The sequence below is a fragment of the Diachasmimorpha longicaudata genome, chromosome 3 (genome assembly GCF_034640455.1).
Source record: "Diachasmimorpha longicaudata isolate KC_UGA_2023 chromosome 3, iyDiaLong2, whole genome shotgun sequence".
Lineage (NCBI taxonomy): Eukaryota > Metazoa > Arthropoda > Insecta > Hymenoptera > Braconidae > Diachasmimorpha > Diachasmimorpha longicaudata.
The window spans coordinates 4,150,584-4,174,364 of record NC_087227.1 but is presented as its reverse complement, the minus strand read 5'-3'; the positions used below and the strand labels follow the sequence as shown (position 1 = coordinate 4,174,364).

Sequence of the window (23,781 nt, the reverse complement as noted above, 5' to 3'; positions counted from 1 at the left end):
TGAGTTAACTATAGATTGGTGATCATGAAGGAAACGCTACATCACGTCATTCTTCTTTAATTGTAATCGACTGGATAAGCGGAAAACATGCATTGAGGTAATTCCAAATCCTCGCCATTTATGACTATTAAAACTCATTTTACCAGTTATTCCAACCAATATTCTCTCGGGATTCACTAAAAAAATTTGCAAAAACCTTTAAATTTTGTGGAAAAGTGGAAGTGGTGTTCAAACATCAGGAAATTATTAAGATTGTTACAAAATTTCATAGATTTTCGTGAAACACCGGAGAGTTTCGTGAAAAACGATAAGATTTTTCCAAATTTTCTCAAAAATTAGAAAAAAGTTCGGAGTTTTTTTTTGAAAATTCGAAAATTTGCAAATTTTACGCGAATTTTTTACAGTTTTTCCATATATTACTGCATTATAAAATCACAATTCTGTGTTAAAACCATTAATTCATCGATCTTAGGAAAATTCGGGAAAAATTTTCAGAAAATTTTTTGGAAAATCGGATTATTTTGGGATTTTTTTGGCGTTATGAAGCCACGATTCCACAATAAAACCATGAATTCATCCGTCGCACTAGATTTCTTATCACCTCGTCTTTACATCATAGGGTGCAGTGTTTCCCATCGGAAATTTCTTTGTGTTCCGCAATTTCCTCAGAAATAACAATTCCATTAAAAACTGAAAGCCCCCCGATATAATAAAAAATCTCTTCACTGTAAAGTTCCTCACGTTCCAGTAATCAGAGCCATCCTTGGAGATTATGCCAATATCGTTGCACTTTACGGCATCTCCACAGAAGCACTTGACACAAACAATCACCACAATAATCCTCCCAATCCCCATGTTGAAGTGTCTCCTTCAACATTCAACGAGAAACTGACTAATCGTTTCTATTCGTACTTGATATCAAGGGGGAAAAGTCGTCAGGAATTTGATGGAGGGGAGAGTGACTGTCAGCTGCCCTCAGGGTGCACTAATGTCCAGAAGTGTTGAAACAAAAAATTTTGTGTCAAATATTCTTCAGCAGAATCGTCAGTGTCTCTTCAACAAATGACTCTGCTCCTGCTTTAACTGCAGCTGAATGCAATTATTCACCTCAATATCGCATGTCTGGCAACAGTTGATGGGTGGATTTGATGAGGAGAACGTGATAATATTACTGACGAACACCAGAAACATTAAATAAACTATTAGGTAAAAGAGAAACTTTTGGAATTTCCATTCGCGGAATTTATTGAAAGACGTGATGATGTTACATGTAAAAATCACTAGCAAGTGCTAAAACGAGATAAGTGGACTCATATCTGATGTGAGATTTTCACATATAATACCACAAGTGCTTCAAAATTATCGAATATTTCCCGATGGATTCGTTGCAAACAAATGAAGGAGTCAAGTTTTTCAGGCTAAAAAATCACGAGTGCGAAGCACGAGTGGTTTTTCCTGAAAAACTTGACGACTTCATTTGTATGCAGGGAACCTAGAGGGAAATATTCTATAATTTTGAAGCTCGAGTGGTATTCACGGGATTATTTCTCCTATCCAAATTTCGGCCAAGAGAATTGTGCCATGACATGAAAAGAGGTTTATTTGGTTAGGTGTCGTTTGTTTATCAAAATTATCAAAAAATTATCGCATATAATACCACAAGAGCTCCGAAATTATCGGATATTTCCCGATAGGTTCGTTGCAAACAAATGAACGTGTCAAGTTTTCCAGTTTAAAAATCACGAGCGCGAAGCGCGAGTGATTTTTCTGGAAAACTTGACAAGCTTATTTGTTTGTAGGGAACCTTGAGAGAAATATCAGATAATTTCGAAGTTCGAGTGGTATTCGGGGGATTATTTTTTCCATCCAAATGTTGGCCGATAGAATTGCACCATGAGACATAATTTTCAACGAATTGCCATTTAATCTGTCAGATACAATTGAGGGTTACTTCAACATTTGTTTTTTTTTATATATATCAACATGCAAAATTTCCAGTGAAATTTTCAAGAATTTCCGCTGAAATACCGTGTTGGCTATACAAAATAACGTCGAATGGTGCAATCCTATTGGCCAAGATTTGGATGGGAAAAATAATCGCTGATATTCGAGGTAGGCTATACAAAATATCAACAAATGGTGCAATTCTATTGGCTGAAATTTGGGTGGGAAAAATAATCACTAATATCTCCAAATTTAAGGGAGATGGCGCGATTTTTGCAATAACCTTTGTTGCAGTACTCAATTTGCTTAACGAAAAAGGTTATCACAAATTTTTTGCCAACTCCCCTAGATTCCGAGAAATTCAATAAAAACTGGTAAATAGTCAAAAGTGACTTGTCTCGTTTTATTACTTCACTACTGAAATGTTTATTGTGATTTTTTTTTAACGACTGAGGAGAAGTGCTCAGTAGAGTTGTAAATATGACTAGATTTTTTTTCATCGTAATTTGAGTAGTTCGTCAGTTACATAGAATATATATAGAGAAATTTCCCATAAAAATTTCAGCACGGGACCTGGAAAATATGACAATTCCTCGAATGTGAACAAATCGGATATTGTTACGGTAAAATTTCTGGCGATTTTTAACGAATTTTTACGGATGTTCCGGAAAGCTTGACGTTTAAACTAATAAAATTTCTTCTGTCACCACTGGAATATTTTCCTGACCAGCCTTATTTCCCGTGGTGGCACCATAATTTTCACATATAATACCACAAGTGGTTCAAAATTATCGAATATTTCCCGATAGATTCGTTGCAAACAAATTCATTTGTATGCAGGGAACCTAGAGGGAAATATTCTATAATTTTGAAGCTCGAGTGGTATTCAGGGGATTATTTTTCCTATCCAAATTTCGGCCAAGAGAATTGTGCCATGACATGAAAAGAGGTTTATTTGGTTAGGTGTCGTTTGTTTACCAAAATTATCAAAAAATTATCGCATATAATACCACAAGAGCTCCGAAATTATCGGATATTTCCCGATAGGTTCGTTGCAAACAAATGAACGTGTCAAGTTTTCCAGTTTAAAAACCACGAGCGCGAAGCGCGAGTGATTTTTCTGGAAAACTTAACAAGCTTATTTGTTTGCAGGGAACCTTGAGGGAAATATCAGATAATTTCGAAGTTCGAGTGGTATTCGGGGGATTATTTTTTGCATCCAAATCTTGGCCGATAGAATTGCACCATGAGACATAATTTTCAACGAATTGCCATTTAATCTGTCAGATACAATTGAGGGTTACTTCAACATTTGTTTTTTTTTATATATATCAACATGCAAAATTTCCAGTGAAATTTCCAAGAATTTCCGCTGAAATACCGTGTTGACTATATAAAATAACGTCGAATGGTGCAATCCTATTGGCCAAGATTTGGATGGGAAAAATAATCAATGCTATTCAATTATTGGGGAATTATCGGGCGATTCGAAGCCCTAGAGGCCTGAAGGGAACCAAGCAAATCGGGCCGGTGCAGTCAGCTACCCTACGAGCAACCTCGAAAGACGAACACGACCTGGAACTCTGCATCCAGAATCCCACCTTTGGTCCTGCAACGACGTAACGAAGCTCGAGACAACTCTTCCCAGTTGAGGCGGGAATCGAACCCGGATCACCCGGATGGTAGAGTACCACCTAATTATTGCGCCAATCACTGATAGTAATGGTTGAGCGAGGAAGGTAAGAATACCACAATAAAAAAATTATCAAATTGCAAAAAAAACAAAAGCTTCCTCATCACAGAAATAAATAAAAGCTATAAAGAAGACAAGTAACTCTGGTTCTCAAACGAAAGTAATTTACTCAAAGAAGCAATTAGTAATATCAATGTCAGACTAAAAATCGACTTCTCCAAATTAGCCACCAAATAGTGGAAAGAAAAAAATACTAAACATCCTGTAGTATCGGAAAAAAATATGAGGAAATCCCCAGTGTAAAAATGATAATCTGTCGAATATGATAGACAGATATCCTCCGTATTTTATTAAGATAGTACTAGGGCTGTAAGATTATATTGTAGTCGTAGCGTAGGTGCTATTTGTGAGGAAACCCCGCAAATAGACATGGATTGGTACAGGGATGCCACTCTGTATGATGGAAGCACTTAGAGGATCATATTTTGTGAGTTTATGAGACCCACAGATGTGACAGACGGAAATCGTTGCAGCCAGCGAGGTCCAAGAATACTAGGACCACGTAACGCCATTAGGACCAAGTCCGGGGTTGAGAAGAGGGACAGGGTCAGAGTTGGTTTTGAGCCACGATAGACGATAGACGTGTGGTTAGACGATTAGGACTTAGAGGTTTTGTTTTGTGTGCTGAAGAGTGGGTTAAGTGTATATTAAATAGTGAAGACATAGTGTATAGTGTTAACATCCATTGGACCCTTTTTCGCAGAAAATAAACTGTCCTTATCTTTTTTAAAAGTAACCCTACACATCCCCCGCCAAAATGACCCTTCCAAAATGTTCTCAACACGCAATAAAATATTTCGAGTAAAAACGAAAGTGTCAAAATTGAAGTGAACGAGTAAAGTGTTACTCTAACTGATATCGAAGCTGCGCAACGTTCCGTTGGGTTAGTACTTGGATGGGTGATCGCTTAACCGATTAAACCACTTATGGAACACCACTCGCTCAAAAAATAGCTGAGCGGGCAGCACGAGGGTGAGGGACGCAGTGGATCCTTCTAGTCAGTGTGATAAACGGGTACACTAGGGCCCTGCATGATCGGTCGACTGTACAGTTGGGGGCTTCCCTCGTTTCTCTGAACCCCCATGCAAATACGGTACAGTTGGGGAAAAAGTCGGTCCCATAGCTCCCCAAGGAATGGGAAGAAAATGTAAACGCCCGAAAGAGTGTACGTGCAAAAAAAATGAAAATAAATGAACTACTTGAGCGATGGTGGGTCGGGAAAAATGAAAATTAAAAATAGTTTATCGTGAATTTTCTAAACGAAGATTATCCGCATCCAAACGCGAACAATATCAACACGTGGATGATTTAGAGAGAGATAAGTGTGTTGAGAGAAACTATGATTTTTATGTTGGAAATCGTAATAGTTTTACGGCAATCTGACGAAAGTATTTCCAATTAAATTGAAAGGTGGCCCTTTATCATTCCACCAATTTCTTAAAAATTAAAATTAACAAAAAAGAGAAAACGGTAAACCCGTGGCAAAAGTGCATCCACTGAGACGCAAATTGTTGATTTATTACCAACAACGACTATAATAAAATAATACCCAAAACCATTTCCACTAATTGAAAAGTATCGGTCTATCGGCTTGAACACGTTAAAAGTAAAATATAATTTTGCCAATTAAATATTCTTCTGACAAGAATTTAAAGTAAATTATACAATTGAAATTTCGGGCATTTGTTTGTCCGAACCAAATATCATTGGAAAAATTATATTTTTTTCCCAGTGAAATTCGCACATTTATATCGACCTTGTAATTTCTTTACAACTCTACCACCCAGCACGTGATTCTCACCCGCAAATCCCAAGAGTTTCCTCCATAAAATAGGGAATAGGTTTGAAGTCACCTACAGGTGTACTGGCAAGATTCCAATCCTCGCCACCCATATATCCTAATAGTTAGGAAATAACAACTTAAGTCTTTGGTGTACGACTATTTTCTGAGTGAGTGAACCCATCATCTCCAGGCAAGAAAAAAGTGGTGTTACTGTGGGCTATCAAAGAATTATGTTCACGACCCTTTCTAGAGTCTTTTACGTCAGTTGCCGCAGTCGGCGAAGGACACTGTGGGGGAGGGGGGGGGGGTGGAGAATAGGGTAAAGGTCAACGGGGATATTGTAGTGAACCGGGAGATACTTCTCGTCGGGGGATTTATCGCTTTGGTACCTCTCAGTGACTGAGAATAACTCTTTCTATATTTTTTTTTTATTTTTTTTTGTTTTTTTATTTTTTTCCTTTGTCTTGAAGTTTCAAGGAGATTATTCTATTCCCTTTAAATGGTCTTCCCTTCGGTGACCAGAGTTATTATAATGACAAAGAGAAAGGGTGGAAGAGGACCTTTGAGATGGTTAAACGCATTTTTCGAATGTTTAGACAATTTTTTCTCCTCAAAAAGCTATAGAAAATAGTTTTTTTGTTTCAATATAAAACTCCATGCTACATATTTCAATGGGGTAGGACATATTTGATTCTGATTGTTTATCGATAACATAAAATTTCCCTTGAAAATTTCGAATTGAAATTTTAACTCACAAATCAAGCACTAATTGTCGATAATAATAAAAAGTAAAATATTATTTAGTAATAATCATAATAAATGTAAGAACTATAGAATGAAAGAAGAAAACTTCTTGCTCAGATGTGAAGTTTTGCCTTCAATTTTATTTACAGATAATTTGAAATTTATTTTTCAAACATGATTTGCATACAACAAAATTTACCTTTTTTTTTTTTAAATTTAAGAAAATAATTCAATTTTTTTGTTTTCAAATTGCTTCTCGTTTTCAAAAATTAGGGAAAAAATATACAAACATGAAATCCCAAGTGTTAATGCTATTTTCTATTTTGTCTAATACTTCAAGTTATGCTTGAAGAGATAAGAAGGATCGTTAAAAAACATTGCAACATGTTTACAATTCTAATTATTCCGCTTGCGTCAAGAAAAAAGAGAAATAATTTATAGAATGAATGCGAATAGTTATTTCCTCCGTTTGATTGAGTGGTAGGAAAAAAAAATAACGAATGCTTCGTTGATTCAATCCCGATGGGGAATACCGGAGAAAAAAATTTTCACGGATTATTGAAGCGTTCATTCAACTCGTGACCAGTGGAAAACTCGCAATTTTCCATGCTTTCAGGAGGAAAAAAATGCCTTTTGATCGATTCTTTTTTTATAACCATTATTGTGGTAATCCCGGATAATCGAGAAACCTTCCTAGTTATTATGTTACGACACGAGGAAATACTCACTAATCATACATAAACATGATTCATTAATAACGAAAATCGTTTAGTGATTTTTAGTTTATAAATTTCATGAAAAAGGGATTTTCTCACTTTTTCCAGACGTATTGGAATTTCAATGCACTGAAAAGTTTTGGAGTCATATCAAAATTATTTCAACAACAAGAAATATTTACACAACACAACACTAAACTGCTTTACAAACTTTTTCTCAATGAAAAATGGAGGAAACTATTAGCCACAAGTTTTTGAAAATTTTAGGCACAAAAAAACAGTTTAACAGATTAACAATTTATTTTAGTATTGACTAACACCATTTTTTAATGTATTTCTAGTAAATTACTTTTGATATTCGTTAAATCGTTCGTTGATATTCATAAAATATTTATCAAAACTCATTCAACCAGGCCATAATATAATTTGATTGCTAATTACTTTGATAACAATTATATACGGCTTCCGCAATTCGTTAAAATTGAAAAAGAATTTTTTAGTAAAAACAAATTCATTCTTTCTAATTTTTTCAATTTTCACCGACAAACAAAATAAGATAGACTGTTGTAAATGAGTAAATTAATTAATTACCGTAGATATCACTTTCTAAATAATATTAGATAATTCACAAAACTTTCAACAATATTTTAAATATTTAGATGGCAAAATGGAGCGAGTGTTAGTCACAAAAACATTAATAGCCACTGAATTTGTGCGAAGCACTGCAGATGCTTTTGGTATGATGAACGTCACACCACTGGGTCCCGAAGATGCTGAGCACAACCGAGCATTATTAACGCGGTGGAAGTCAATCATATAATCGAGTTAAACACATGTTCTCACGCTGTGAACGTTTGGGTTATTCCCATAATTTTATTACTGACCTAACGAACACGACCGAGGGGAACGCATCGCTGCAATTTAATCCGTTAAGCGCTTACGCTGGTCATTGTGGGTCGATTCTTCCAGACGAACATAATTTCATTAATTATAGCTAATTCCAACACAAAGACCACTTTTTATGAGAAATTAAGATGTTTTTAATTGACATGAATGTGTGGGTTTTAGAAGGGTACATGACGAGGTTAAGTTGTTCTTTGCAATTTGAAAAAATTATAATTATTTTTCATATATTTATTCTTCTTTCTCAAATGAAAAATCTTAGCCAATTTTGAAATACTCAAATAATAGGAATGCAAATTTTCATACTTTTCGAAACTTCTCTTCTAAAGAAGTCAAATTCAAAATTCAATTTTTAAAGTCTCGTAACTCTTATAACGATTTCCCTAGCGAATTGATAAAACGAGAGGCGTTAGCTTATTTCTGAGTGCAGTTTCTAAGGAATATCTCCTAACCTAAGAGAGATAGCGGAATTATTGTCATAACATTTATTGTAGTACTCAAAATTCTCCACAAAAAATGTTGTGACAAAAATTTCACTATCTTCCTTAGATTTCAAGATATTCATCAAAAATTAATCAGCAGTCAAAAGTGAGTAATCTCGTTGTACCACTTCGCTAATTTTTTTATTTAGAAAATACAGAAAACAGGTCCAGTCAAATATCATCAACAGACTAGAAATCAAAATTTATGAGACCCCTTTTTCTTTCCTAATAATAAAAATAATGGAATTACAATTTTTTCAAAATAATATCACCATTAACAGGTGAGGTATTCCATATGCTCGTCCCTCATGCAAAAACTCAAATGATGGCTTACAAAATCGCCAGATCACCGTTATAACTTATAAAAATCAAACTAATCTCAATAAACATAGATTATACCACACAATGGTGCATTCAGTGATGCTTTTCGATTATCACTGAACGGGTTTAGTATCACCGCGCGTTCTTCAGAAGGAATTTCCTCAATAAACTGTGAAGCTTCAGGAGTGGGGGACTGGCGCAAACGAGAGGGTCCACATTCTAACAATTTGTTTTCACTGTGTAGATGCGTTTTATCGATCCTCGGGAGGACAAACACGCTGGACAACTTCCAACGTCTTGCGGAAGGAGTTCTGGGGGGCAATCAAGGACACGACGAGGAAAATCCCGTCTGATATAGAGACGCCTCTCTATATCTGCAATCTGTATTACCATCTCAATGATTCAGCTGTGATATCTACTAACCTGAACTAATTCAAAGAATGATGTTCTCAATTTTCACGTGCGACTGTTAATTAGTTCTCGCAAATATGGATGTGCTTTTTTTACATGTATCGAACATGAAACTTTTTTTTAGCGCCAAGAAAACATAATTTTAGTTGTTGTAAGCAAGAAAAACTTGCCCCAGTCTTACATAAGATAATATTCGAATTTTATTATAATTATTTATTGGATTATGGACGGCGATTTACTGAATAATATCAAACGATTTGGTTATAAACTTTAATTCTTTATCATCGTATGCAGAAGGTATATCTTTCTCCTATGATGTCTCCAAAGCGACTAACCCTTAGTAATTAAAATTTTCACACTTTGAACCCATTCAACAAAAAGGCCCTTGTTCATTCATTTCTTTCTTTTTCTTCTGTGGTCCTGTTTATTAGAAGTGTTGTAAATATTCACTGAGAGAAGCGATTCATTTATATGGCAAACGTTGTTTTGCCATATGAATAATTTCCTAGTAATTTCGTTCTCATCCCTACTCCGTGCTGTTTACTGGATCAGAAGTGATACCTGTAGACATCTGGCGGGGATAACTAATTAAATGACGATTGATCAGGTTTCGACCGGAGAGGAAAAATGATTAAATTACTAAAATGGCTATTAAAAAATAAGGGTTAATCGTAGAAGGGTGAAAATTGAGGATTGTATGTATTTTTGTATGTTGTATCATAAAAAGATAGAAAATAAAAATTTTGTCTAAAAAATAAAAAAAATAAATTTAGGGGTGGACTACCCCTAACATTTAGGGGGATGAAAAATAGATGTTGGCCGATTCTCATAGATACCGGATAAGCACCAAAAATTTCATCAAAATCGGTCAAGCCGTTTCGGAGGAGTATGGCAACAAAAACCGTGACACGAGAATTTTATATATTAGATTATGGCAAGTCCAAATTAATTATCATCGCTGCACTTTGACAGATTAATATCCATAATAGTTAGAATTGGAGTGTAATAACTAAAATATATGCAAAGTGTCTTACATCTATTTTATCCCCTTTTTTTGCGAATACCGCATAGTCAGGCGCTTACGCTGCACTCCCCTTCTCTCTCTCTCTCTCTCTCTCTCTCTCTTGCTATTCTCCTTTCGAGTAGCGTTGAACGTTCAACACTATTCTCCCTCCACTGCAGCGTTATTCGTTTAACGCAACCTTTTCCGAAGTCGGCCAAGAAGTTTAACTTAAAAAAAAAAATTTGTAGCGTTCTAATCTCACAGTTTCACTGCCGAATGATAGTTTCATCAAAGAAACGACTGTAACTGGGTAGCTTTTTCCCTCAGGATGAGGTTTTCCCTCATCCTTCGGCGAATGCGGTACAGGGGGTTGGAGGATGGGATGTGCATAAATCGCAAAAGCCCCAAAGGGTATGGAAACGGGAAATAATTGCTTAATTTGAAGTTCAAGATTTTTATTCAAGAACGGAGGCTGTACCCCTCCCCTCGCGTTGCTAATTTCGCTTGCCAATCACGGAGACCACGCAATGCACTCAATACCCTTCAGGAATTATTGAATAATTTTTCGCTATTATTTCTGTTGTTTAGAGATTGATATTCAACGTTTGGTGTAACGCCGAAAGGTTATTCGCAATTACTCTGCTGGTCAGTAGAATCGAGGTGCAAAATGCTAGAACCCTGAAATGTGTTTTATTCACACATAAAAATTTCTATCGATACTGTCAATTTTGCTAAACATTGTGTAATTAAGTATATGCCGCTTCGTAAAATATACGAAACACCACCATAAAATGTAAGGGCCTATCATTTTTTATTTGCGTTTAAATGACAAATTGATAGAAATTCATAAAATACATAAAATTGATGAAACAGCGCTATAAAATTTGAAGGACTATCATTTTTTATTTGAATTTGAGTCAAAAATTGATAAAAATCCTTTAAATAATTTTTATCTAGATCAGTTAATTTTTTTGTGTCTTCCTACATTTTTTACTGTGCCCCATCGCAATTTTTCGTTAACCCATTGTGACTGGTTGAAGATGAGGGCCAAATATATCCAATTGTTGCCGATTTTGGACTCCGTCCGGGGACCCATTGCTTCAGCCATTTATCGTCCATCTTCTCGTCACCCGTCACAGAAAGACATTTTGGATAAAAATTATCCCCGTAGAAGGCGAAAAGTGGAACAAAATGGCCATCAACCACTTTTTATGTGAAGTTCTGTTAGAAAAATTCGACTTGGGAGGCTAATTTATGTGATAAAATTAACCTTCATCCCTCGAATCGCCCCCTATCGGTCAAATTTTAACCTGAAATTTCTTTCCGTGCAGACGTTGCATTTTGACGAGGCCGATATAGTTTTCGCAAACAGATAAGGAAATTTTTCTAGACGCTATAATAATTTTTCTCAGGTCTACAGCTTGTACTGAACTTGTAGGGCAGCATAATAACTTTTATCGGAATGACGCCATGAAAATTCACAGATTTTTCTCTCCTTGCGGGTTGTTGGGACCCTGTATGTGTGCACGCGATTATTTTATATATTCAGTATCGTGACATTTGAAGCAATAGTTATTAAATTGTATAAAATTTCAAAGCTCATCTCCCGAGACATATTGTAAAAGAAATGTTGGCTGCATGCGTCCTTCACTTAGGTCATGCCATAAAGTCCACTTTGAAACCAACGGTCAGGTAATACCATAACCTCACCATTAACTACTTTAATTTGGATTGGTTTATACAACCAAATAATAAGAAAATTTAAACCTTAATATGGGGCCTTCTTACCAGAAGAAGTAGGCGAGACTCTCAATGGCGGTTTGTAAAATTAGTTTTGAGTTAGTTACATTCGAACATTCGAAGGAAGAAGTAGTCTCTTCTAATCTATTGTCCACAATACGAACTTGGTACAATAAACTTTATATCTCCCAAGTGCAACATTCCCTTTATTATATCAAAGCGCGTCTAATTCCAGGTGCGCATCATATCGACGATTTCAACGAATGTCTGAAGGTTTCGTGTCATATGCCTATACGCTTTGAAACAAGGGTGCAATCGGATCAAGCTTAATTAATTATTGACGAAGGTAGATCGAAACGAGAATCTCAAGGTTCGACCAAGGTTCGATGAAGGTCGAAAAGTCATTAAGTGTCCAGGTTGAAATTTTGAGGCGAGAAGATTCCAATTTCTGAATTTTTAAATGCTCATGTCGCTCATCGTCAATTGAAATCATTTTCAAAAATTTGTTTCGCTGATCAGATAATGTGAAATCACGATGACAATGGATTTGAGGTCATTATCAATTACTTCGAGTGTTTGTCTACCATTTCACAGAAATATTTATTCCACTGATCTACGTCAATGGGCGCCGAGTCATAATTCTGATAGAAGTCACTTTCGAGAAAGGGATAGTGTATGAGGTTATCATAACGACCCCTTGTCTAGCTAAGAAAATTAACCAACGATAAGAAAGATCAGCGACGATTGGACACAGAGAACTGTTCAATAAAAATTAGGAAACTCTGGGTTCACCCACCAATTACATAATGAACTGGGAAATTTTAGGTGACAGTATCGACATTTTTCAATGACGATTGAGGTAAAAATGACGGAATCTGCCGGAAAAATTTTGGAAAAGTTCAGTAAAATTTCCTACAATCACATTTGGGGTTTCCAAGAATATCGACAGCGCATGGATTGTCGGGAATAGTATTGTTTCATCTCCAAATTTGAGACGAAAAGGGAGCTATCTATCAATCTTAGGAAGTCTCGGGTATGCCGTGATTACGGAAAAATTATAACTAAAATGTTTCTCCCCGGGCATGGGAAATCCCCGTTCTATTTGTCTCTAGAATCTTCCCAAAACCAAATGCAAAAAAACGTTTAAGGTCCGAGTCTCTTTTTTTGTATAACGTCTCTTCATAACGTGGATTTTTCACGTCAAATTCCCACACGGATCTCTCAAATATCGCAGTTGTTTACAACTTAATCCTTTGCAGCTGTTTCAGAATACCTCTCTCCTCCCGCCAGTCACTCAGCGGTCTAAATTCTCAAAAAAAGGTTATGCGAATGGAAAGTGGTCTCCATTGATCCTCAGAAGTACCTCCCCTGAAATTAAATTTTCGCCAATTAAAAATCAGCTTTTTCTACTCCCTTTAAGATCCTCACAAAAGGGGACACACCTTCAGGAGACGAGAAGGGAATAATGAAAGAGTTTTGAGATCAGTCAAAAATACGTTATCGAAATATAAACACCGATTCCGTTCACGCATATCCGGGTTTTTCCATTCCGCGTTTGGTGATCTGAGTACCTTGCCTTTATATCCTCACTTTCATTGTTTGTTATCTTACACCAAAAAAACCTCAAATTACCATAAATGTGTGGAGTTTAAAAATAAATCAAACCCTTGTAAAAATCTATTGATTCCACATCGTAAAATATAAAAAACTGTGAATATGAAATTTCTATGTTGTCTTATTTCTCCTTGTAAGAGAATGAACAATCAAAAATTTAAAAAATCCTAACTTAGTCTTAATATTCTTTCGAGTGACGTTAATTTCAATAGCTCGAAAAGTGCATGTGTTTAAACAAAACAATAATTACGTGCACAAGTATTTTTCATGTACCATTATAATTTCATGTTTTTGATTTTGAGTGACAACATTGATATCGTCCAGTTTTTCAATTGTACAGTTTTACTAGAAAATTATGTAGAATCGCCTGAGATATGAATTCATGTATTCAGGTATTCATGATCTGAGATATGAATTCTGTACAATTAAATGTTCTCAAATGCTCTCAAATTTCATATCTGCAGTTATAACATTTTTTTTTAATTTCATATCTGCAGATATACAATTCAAAAAAAAATTCATTGCAACGTCGTCATGGGTGAAGACACATCCTTACAGTAGCTCTGCTTTTGAGCAAATCCTTACTCCCATATAATTAATAATACCGCTCTGTCTAACCGTCTTTAGACAAATATAAATCTAAATATATCTTAAGATATAAAATTTGAGAACAGCGTGTATTTGTACAGGTGACCAGTTTAGTCCACTTCGTCTTAAACTTTGGGAAAATTCAAAGCACAAAAAATCTCAAATAAATTCGGTAAATTTAATACTCAGCATTTAATTTCCACAAACTACTTTGAAACAGCGGTTGTAGACATTATAAGGAAACAGTACAAAATCCTTCAAGAGCATCAATTTCGTTCTTCAATTTCAAACTTCATGAAATTTACGAATATGGCGTAATAATCCGAGCCGAAGGTGAAGATTCCGATCACATTCGTAAGATAATACTTTTAACGTAATGATTTTTCCTTTTCCTCACCGGGGAATTGGCATTGGCCCTTCCTGGAACTCGAAAAAGTGAAAATCCCTAGGGAAAAATATCCTTCATGATTAATCCCCTAGGGATTTTTACTCGCGTGACCTGTCGGCCCTCGCATTCGTCTCGGACGACAATACTACGTGAGGAAAAATTACTATGACACTTGACCTGAAACATAATATTATCATCGGATGACGTGCTATTTTATGCTATTAGGGCCAAAAACCGCCAATTCACCGAACGCTGGAGATTAGAATCGTGGTTTATCGCGCCTAATGATATAAATAGCCCAGGGAGCTTATATTAATATTAAGGAAGAGAAAGACAAAAAAATTCCCACTGAAATTCACCCCCTTAATATTGTTCACATAATTTGATTCTGCGATTTTATTGTTTTCTTCCCATATTGCGATAAATATTTACAATAGGGAAAAAAACCTAAATGCAAAATTATTCCTCATAAAATTTTGAATAAAAAAGGTCTAAACATTTTTTTTATTATAACAATTGAATCGGAGATACTGGCGCGTGAAGACACACGTCGCTCTCCCCAACTTGTGTGTTGGTCATTGTAGCAAAACATAAAGCTGACGCGAGCTTTATGCACTTGCATTTTCAAGACTATCATCAGAACGAAAAAAAATGTTAAAACCTTTTTTGTGTGGAATTTTATAAGGAATAATTTTGTAAGAATTCATTTTTTTGGTGTGAATGATATTTACGGAGATATCCAGTAAAAACGCTAAAGCCGCAACTGTCATTTATTTAAACACTATATCCGCAGCAAATTTATGGAGAATTTTTTACCTTTCTATCAATTACCACTAAAATTAGCAATAAAAACAGTGAAACTTGTTAGAAACATTATTCGTTAAATATTCAAGTTTTTCCCCTCTGACATCTAAACTAAAAAAAGTTTTCCACGCAGCACTTTTTTACAAAGTTTTACAGGACAACGTGCGTAAAAGGTGAATAACGCATGCGAAAATTAGTTCTAGAATTATTACTCAACCCTCACTCGTCGAAAACTCTTTACGGCACTTGTTGCATAACGTACTAATTTCGGATCAATTAATACAAAACAGTAATGCAATGACAATTTAGAAGAACGTATTATTTTTCGTGACGATATCTTTAAACATTTCACTGACACGAAGTATCAAAACCATTTTCGATAATTACTTTTTTTTCTTTGAATGAGTTGCGGAAAATTGCTCGGCTTTCTTGAAATTTAATGAACAATTCCCTTGTCTATACAACGCCCCATTTTTCGCGCTATCACGTTCATGTTCCCCGAATTAAATTTTCATTGAATAAATAAAAATATCAATTGCAATGATCGTAGTGTTTTGTCGCGTGTTTCCACACTATAATGTTACCAATAAATTAGTGGCACGAATTTCCGAGAAAAGTGCGTGGCCAACTGAAACACTCCTTTCAGAGAGGTTATCACCAGTCATTTATCAAACCGAGCCCTTAATTAATTGAATCGCTCAAAGTCACGTGTTACTAAAAGCCCCGATAAGAGTTTCATACCGATCTTCTTCGTATTTTATAGGAACACTCGACAATATACTGAATCGAATCGGCAATTTCAGATGAATCGTTCGTTTTATCGTTATTTATTTATCTTACGCGATATATGGCTTATCGTTTCGATATTGATAGTGCTCCGGGACATTTGCAGCTCGTGTGTAATAAAATAAATATCAGCGTAAATACATGGGGGAGCGACAGACAGGAATGGAGAAAAAAGAGGGTATTTCTCGAGACTATTTCTCTAAAAGCAGCATCTCATGTATTTTTTAATCGAAGAAGTTACCGACAGTTATGGTTCGACGAGTTAAATGTTACTCTAACACTAACAGAAATTATAATATTACAGATATTAACATGATATCAATCTGCAAGGAACAGTATTTACACGAAGAAAAAAATAATTTTTACCAAATGTTCATTTAGTTCAGAGAAATATTTATTGTTTCAAAATTGTATGTCTCCGGTGTAGTCACTGCCGAGGGGGACCGAGTTAAGTTCAAATTACGATGATCATATTACTCAGAAGATGAGTATTTTCTACGTGACCCTGAATGAACTCTATTAATAATTATTTAGTTTTTCTAAATTTCTGATTTTTTTGAGGAAAGAATTTCGATGAATTATTTAATGCTCATGATTATTGCAGTTCACTTAAAGTTATAGATAATACGATCATATTATAGAACAATATAATTGATGCAATTCAAACCTAATCAGAATTATTAGGGAGTTGCTCGATTTTAGAAATAAATATTTTTTTAAAGTAAAAGGATATTTGGCAAAAATTCTTTTTTGCTCGGTGTATGCCACAATTATATATATCCATATGACTAAAAAATATGTGACAAATACGTTACATATATTACATATATGTATGTAGTATTGGAAATGGGATAATGGTTAAATGATCAGACGTGTGAATCCGATTCGCTTCATTTCCTTAAAGGAATTAACTAAAAGACTGAAGGGATACAACACCTTGGACCTGATGTCTCCCATCAACAATGGTCCCACTCATGCACCTCTGTATACATTCAAGAAAACAGAGCATCCACATCACCCCCAAACTTCCCAGAATTTTCTCTCATAAAAATGTTTTCTACTCTCAAGTGGAAGCACCAGAATAAAAGAAATACTAATCGTGCAAAGACCTGTTCCTTCCATCTGAAAATTAATTTTTGACAAACATTCGAAATGGAAACTCTAATATGTAGCATATATGGAGGATCCAATTTTTTTGCTCGATTTACATATATTTCAAAACATAGATCTGATATATATCTCAAGTATGTAATTTTATGACTGACAAGCGTGCCAAATATATCTGCCTGATTTATATTTTATCACATATACTCCACATATTACTCGGATATCGCATTTTTGGCCGTTTTATATGTCATATGATTTAGCCATATGCAAAATATATTTCCACATGGATTTGTTTCCCGCACGGGATACAGTAGGAGATATCATATATCATATACTAGCGAGTCACAACAGATGTTTCAGACGATATTCGCTGATTGTTATCTTTTAATAATCACATTCATTTGTGAACGTCTCAGTAGTAATACTCCAAGACCTTCAAAACTATCGGATATTTCGCGAGAGTTTCGGTGCGTAGCAACGAGAGGGATAAGTTTCGCAGGTTAAAAAACCGGAGCGCGAAGCGCGAGGGTTTTTCTGCGAATCTTATCCCGATCGGTGCTACGCAGGGAAACTGGAGGGAAATATCCGATTAATTTTGAAGGTCGAGGGCTATTTGGCTGGATAATTTTTTTCATTCCAATTTCAAACAATTAAATGTGTAAACACCGACGCATTCTCCGCTTGGAGACGCGGGTTCGAATCTCCGCTGGGTTAAAAGCGGATTTTTTTTCTCTCTGATTCTCATTCTCTTCGATTTTTTTCCTAATCACATCTCATTGAAATTATTGAGTAACTCCCTGAAGAGAGTGATGTACTTCGAACTCACGATAAGGCGTCACTTCCGGTCCACTGACGAGAGTGAAATTAATCAGCGATTAGTCATTCCGTGTTGATTAATCGTTACGATTACACTCAGCGCCAGAATTTCACTTCCCTCCATTTCACTGATGTCATTTATTGGATCAAAATAAGGATCATTGCAGGTCAGATGGGAATTGATGCATAGTAGGAGCAGGGGAGGTATCCTCCAACTAATTATAATAAAATATATTGTTCACACTTAGTGCCGAGAATTATTAGTATTCGTTGCATGATTCAGATTGCTTTGTATCACGAACCCGGAAACCGTGACCTAGCCGAACGAAGCGATTTTATAATAGCGATTTATCTGACCTACTTCCATATATAATACTAATAGTTATGTTATCGGGTGATCGAAGTATAATCTGACTCATCTGATTATAATCCTTGCCATCGGCTCTATCTGGAACGTCACAATTGCCAGATAATACGTCTATTCCCGTAATCATAATACTCATGATAACAATAATTGAATAATAAGATAATGTTTTTCCTAAATCTGACTAATAAACTAAATTAGGAATTAAGTTTTGCCCTCGCCTGAACAAAAATAAAATGTTTAGGGACTTGGGAGCCATCGAAGGAGAATCGAGACGTATGATTTTGGTGTTTACATTTCGAAACTGTTTATCAAAAATTAATCTTCAGTTAATTTGAATACGGCTTTCTACGGTTTATATTTATTTGATTCTTCTGTTTCCATTTCAGATGGAAAAATATTTTTGTGGGTGGACATTCTGAACCGTTTGGGGTACGGTATGTAGGCTCTGTTTCCTTTGGTCTAAACACAGTTGCATGAGTTAATGTTGGATTTTTCATCAAATAAATAAAGAACAAAAGTCAATCTCTTTCTCTTCTGAGTGCTGAAAGACATGTTTATGGGTTCGAATTCCGAGAAGTGTGAGGTATGACATTTAGGCTTGTTTTTAAGTATGAAGACAAAGTGGAATGAATAGGACTCTTTGAGAACATGTGGTTGGAAGGTCCAGGGTGTTGTTTCCCTTTGTAGACCTGGTCAGTTCGTCTGAGAAAGCGGTATAGAGTGGACGTGTCTTCCGAGCATAATTATTTGACTTGAATCATAAAGAATAAAATAGTTTAAATTACTTATTGAATTGTTCTTATTTCTTATAACCCATTTCCAATAGTTAACGTGAGTCATCAGATCCAGGGTGCTATATTTCTTTTTGTCATTTTAGTTAGTTCCTCTAGGAAAACGAATCGGAGCGGATAGGCCTTCCTGAGTGTACCGGGTCGTTGACATGGTAGTCAACCTAAAATTGAAGTTCTCAAATTCACACTATCTCCAACACTATCTCCAATACAGCTACCGGCGAAAAGGGACCCGAAGATAGTGATGGAACGGAATTAGGCAAAAGGATGAAATGAACACAATTTACACTAATTCAAGGTTACACAATGAAAAAGAAGTTTAAGTGTTTTAAAACTTTAGGAAACAACCTGAGTTTCACGCGAGGTAATACAAAAAAATATGGATATGTGGTAAACACTTGAGATCAGGACTTGAAGCTGTCTCGAGATGTTCTCTTCTATGTCTCAATGAGAATAGCTTAAAGCTAGTGATGTTGATCCTTACATTTTTCACCTTAAAGAGTGAGGATGAACATGTGTCCGAAAAAAAGAAACTATTGAGGGGGGTGCGAAATATGTGTAGCAGATTTGGAATCCTGAGGTCGTCGTGAAGATATATATATATGAAAAAAGCTTAAAGTGGTCTGCTTATTGCTGAATTTTGATTTATGAAGGACTGTGACCAATTTTTTCTTTTCTGACATAAGGACTTCTTTGACATATAATATCTGTTTCTGCCCTTATGACTCTGCGCGACAAAAAACATTCACATTGGAATTTGATAATCCACCTATTCTATAAAGGTTGAAGAATTTACTGCTTTCAACGGTTGATTCAAGAGATGATTCTTTGTTTAAGACCCAACACCGAGCGTATAACTAAAAGCAATTAATTATAAATGTGAATTATTTAAAATTATCCCATTTGCAATAGAACGTCATGGAAATTACAGTGCCTAATTACGACATAATTGCAATAAATAGCAAAATGTGTACTCCTATATTGTCCAAATTTTTCCAAAATCAGATAGCATCCTCGAACTTTCTAGAAAAATCAAGAATTTTCGCGAAATCTGATAGAGGGAATTCAGCGGTGGGGTGCATTGCGTTGCGCGAGTACCATCTGCTCCAGGCCATAATCGAATATAAGAAGTTTCGATGAACAAAAATGAAAGACAAAAAGGCTCATGAAATTCTGCTTAAGATTACATAGAAAATGAAACTCGTAAATTTCGCAACGAATTTCACACACGAAAGAAATCGTTTTGCACGCCCTTCTCGGCACTATTCAAGGAACCTATTATTATCTATTGATATTCATTATTATTTCTTTATTATTTATTTAAATGCTTGTAAAGTTATTTCTACGTACAGGTAAGTTGAGCATCAAAATCCGTTTGCAGACTATATGATAGAATTATTCACCCCTAGACCGGAAAAAGGGATTCTGAAATGGTTCATAAATCAGAGTCACTTTTTGACCGCGATGACGATATTATTGTCTGCCTTTGAAGTAAAAGGAAGCCACTCGAAGCGAGGTTTGAAGCGCATTTTATCGGCCGCAACGGCATAAATAAAATTATCTTCCCGTACTTTTCCCCGTTTGGAGATTGGCACTCAATGCATTACTATGAAAACAATCTTGCGAGGTTATGGTTTTCGGAAAATGAACTCGGCCTTGTCTTTTTCGAACTTGAAAAAGTGAAAATCACTACGGAAAAAAATCGTGCATGGCTAGTCGCCTAGGGATTTTTTCTTGTGTGTTATGTTACCCCTGGGCTCCGGCTCGACCGACAACGCCGGGCGACCATAACCCCCCATCACCCCCATAAACCCCCATATCACTCGTCTTCAGATACTCTATGTACTATTCTCTCTCCAAATCCTCTAAAAACTTACCGATGATGGTGCAGAGAATGCTTCCATAATAAACAAAGGTCTGATTAATCACCAGCAGCACATAAGCAGCGATAAGACACCCAACGTAACACATCAGCGTCATTCCATATAAACTCCTCAGTTCCGGAATGACAGCATATACCATGAAGGTGGCCACAAGAAATGGAATCGAAACAATGATCCCGAGTCTGTAAATGGATTCCTCGACAGTGACTGGCTCCGGATCAGCAGTGAGACAGACAAGAACTCGTAGGATATTCTCTTCGTCCCAGTCAACGCAGAATCCACCCTGATACATCAGCTGGTCCAACGCGTAAAGGCTTCCATTACCGTACAGCGTGAAGTTGTCTTCAGGAATATTTTCCGGTTCCAAACGACTTCTCACCCCTGGACATATCTCCTTGGTGAAGATCCTGAAGTGATCGCTGACGTTCTCGACATGCCTCACATCCTCGTGGAGGTTCTCAGGCCTCAGCCTGAGGCCTAACGTCCCATTGGCCCTCGGCACACACTTAGATACAACTGAATCACTTAGAACTTGATTTTCATCGCAACATTTCACTAGACACGGGCTACTCTCATTAATTTGGCAGAAACAACCGTATGTCACGTCTGCCTCTTTCCAATGCAACTCCGGGGGGTACAAGTGACCCCCGTGGAGGACCGAACCATTCAAGAAATGGATTGAGTCCTCCTGGGGCAGGGGAAGGGCTTGAGAATGCTCGCAGGGAGGATTTTGATGAGAATTTTTGAGGATTAAAAGGAAAATGAAAATTTCAAAAATGGCTATTTTTAAAATTTTTTTCATTTGAATTTTTGGGATTATGTTGGAGGCGATTGGGGCGGCCGGAACTAGTTGCGAGTTAGAGTTGGGAGGGTGATTGGGGGTGGCGCACAGGGACTGCAGGTGCGATGCGATCACGACTGAGTGCTACGCGACGACTGATTTCGAATTTACGGAGGACTGAGGCTTTGTTCCCGCCAAATGCACTACCGTTGTGTTTACCCCGTTGATAGGGGCGTGGAAGGGTTGAGGGGAGGGATAGGGGTGGATCGATGGTCGATAAGGTAGGGAGTCGTACCTGCAGAAGGTGATATAGTAGTTTCGAGAGTTCTACTATATAATAATAATGCTTTGAGTCGATATGCGAACTGTATATTTTTTGTATAAACAATGTTTTGATAGTACAAAAGGTAATAAACTATGTAAAGGCCCGCCGTTGACGCTTGGGTATCATAGTTGCGACAGGAGTTTGAGTTACCGACGGTTGAACTGCCACAGCGAAGATGATGGTTGGGACATCTGTACGGACACATAGTTAGAAGGTAATTAACGAATTTTGAGATGAATCTAATCTCAATCATTTGGGAATAGTTTAGGAAAGTTTAGGAATACATTCGCATAGTTTAGGAACTAATAGTTTATTTATAATTAATGACTCTTTTATTGGCGTATAGTTAGCAGGTGGAGCAGATGATAAGTTCGAATCTTAATCGGATTTGCATAGATCGATGTAACATAATTTGGGAAGTCTAAAAAACATTAATTCAGAGTTTAGGAATTAACTGTTATTATTTAATTAATGGTTTTCTAATTGTGACTGGGGGGCAGGCTGCGCATGCGCATACGCCCTTGTGGCCGAGGGTATACAGGGTCCCCTTTAGCCTCCTGCTGGTGGTGCACCGGCATGTTTTGGGGGTAATTTTGAACCGAAAAGTCCTTTTCCACTTTTCGCTCGGACGCACCCCTATCGAGATATTGGGGTGAAAAACACGGCCAATGGGGCGCGAGAGAGAGGGGGAAAGATATTTCTCTCTCACTCATTGGCAATTTTAAAACAATCCTTTGGAGGGGGGGGAGGTGATTAGATTAGATAATTAATGTTTAAAATTGTCGAAATAGATGTCGAAATTCCCAGGGGATGGCTCGCGATTTTCGCGGAATCCGGAGCAATAAACGTGTTTTCTTGATTATCAAGTAAACAAATGGATTTACGGCCTTTTGTCACAAGACATTTTTTGCAGAGAATCAAATTTTCTACAACAAATGTCTTCTGGTGGCATCCCGTAAATCCATTAGTTTATTTAATAATTGGATTTAAAATTTTAACCAAAATCCTCAATTTATTAATAAACTTATACATTTTCGCGATTTTTACATAAGATAGTCGTTTTCTGGGTTTCGGGGGGGGGGGGGTGATGATTAGACCCCCCCCCCAAGGATTCTCTTGAAATTGCCAATGAGTGAGAGAGAAATATCTTTCCCCCTCTCTCTCGCGCCCCATTGGCCGTGCTTTTCACCCCAATGTCTCGATAGGGGTGCGTCCGAGCGAAAAGTGGAAAAGGACTTTTCGGTTCAAAATTACCCCCAAAACATGCCGGTGCACCACCAGCAGGAGGCTAAATTGGACCCTGTATACCCTCGGCCACAAGGGCGTATGCGCATGCGCAGCCTGCCCCCCAGTCACAATTAGAAAACCATTAATTAAATAATAACAGTTAATTCCTAAACTCTGAATTAATGTTTTTTAGACTTCCTAAATTATGTTACATCGATCTATGCAAATCCGATTAAGATTCGAACTTATCATCTGCTCCACCTGCTAACTATACGCCAATAAAAGAGTCATTAATTATAAATAAACTATTAGTTCCTAAACTATGCGAATGTATTCCTAAACTTTCCTAAACTATTCCCAAATGATTGAGATTAGATTCATCTCAAAATTCGTTAATTACCTTCTAACTATGTGTCCGTGACATCTGTTGGAGAATTTTTGGATAGAATTCAACGGCAGAATTAAAAAATGATTCACGTTGATTTAAATTGATTTGAATTGACA

General features: G+C 36.4%; 2 protein-coding genes and 1 long non-coding RNA gene across 10 annotated transcripts in view; 1 reads left to right on the top strand and 2 right to left on the bottom strand.

Moving 5' to 3' along the window:
• LOC135160469 (G-protein coupled receptor Mth2-like) overlaps positions 1–8,793 on the bottom strand; it is a 56,106-nt gene extending 47,313 nt beyond the window's left edge. For 2 of the 8 annotated variants that reach the window (XM_064117036.1, XM_064117037.1), the window contains exon 1: positions 727–1,072. In XM_064117036.1, coding sequence (XP_063973106.1) covers positions 727–855 — 129 coding nt within the window. In that variant the 5' untranslated portion in view covers positions 856–1,072. Of the gene's footprint in view, positions 1–726; positions 1,073–7,824; positions 7,903–8,575; positions 8,592–8,659 lie in introns of those variants that run through there. The other 6 variants (XM_064117038.1, XM_064117040.1, XM_064117031.1 and 3 more) reach the window with 5 other exon arrangements.
• On the top strand, positions 1,068–9,919 carry LOC135160481 (uncharacterized). Its single transcript, XR_010298575.1, has 3 exons — positions 1,068–1,206; positions 3,438–3,683; positions 8,891–9,919. It is a non-coding gene; the product is annotated as an uncharacterized LOC135160481 (long non-coding RNA).
• Positions 9,920–20,906: 10,987 nt separating this feature from the next.
• On the bottom strand, positions 20,907–22,255 carry LOC135160237 (G-protein coupled receptor Mth2-like). The gene is made up of 2 exons (XM_064116566.1): positions 22,201–22,255; positions 20,907–21,649 (listed from the first exon to the last, which is right to left on the bottom strand). The coding sequence occupies exons 1-2, from the start codon at positions 22,253–22,255 to the stop codon at positions 20,907–20,909; spliced, it is 798 nt and encodes a 265-aa protein (XP_063972636.1).
• Between the last annotated feature and the right edge of the window lie 1,526 nt (positions 22,256–23,781).

Bases quoted from the DNA above. Each gene is read 5' to 3' on its own strand.
- LOC135160237 (XM_064116566.1), bottom strand. From the start codon at position 22,255: ATGTGTCCGTACAGATGTCCCAACCATCATCTTCGCTGTGGCAGTTCA. The intron at 21,650-22,200 runs GTAACTCAAACT...AGCATTCTCAAG, and splicing joins CTGTGGCAGTTCAACCGTCG to CCCTTCCCCTGCCCCAGGAG.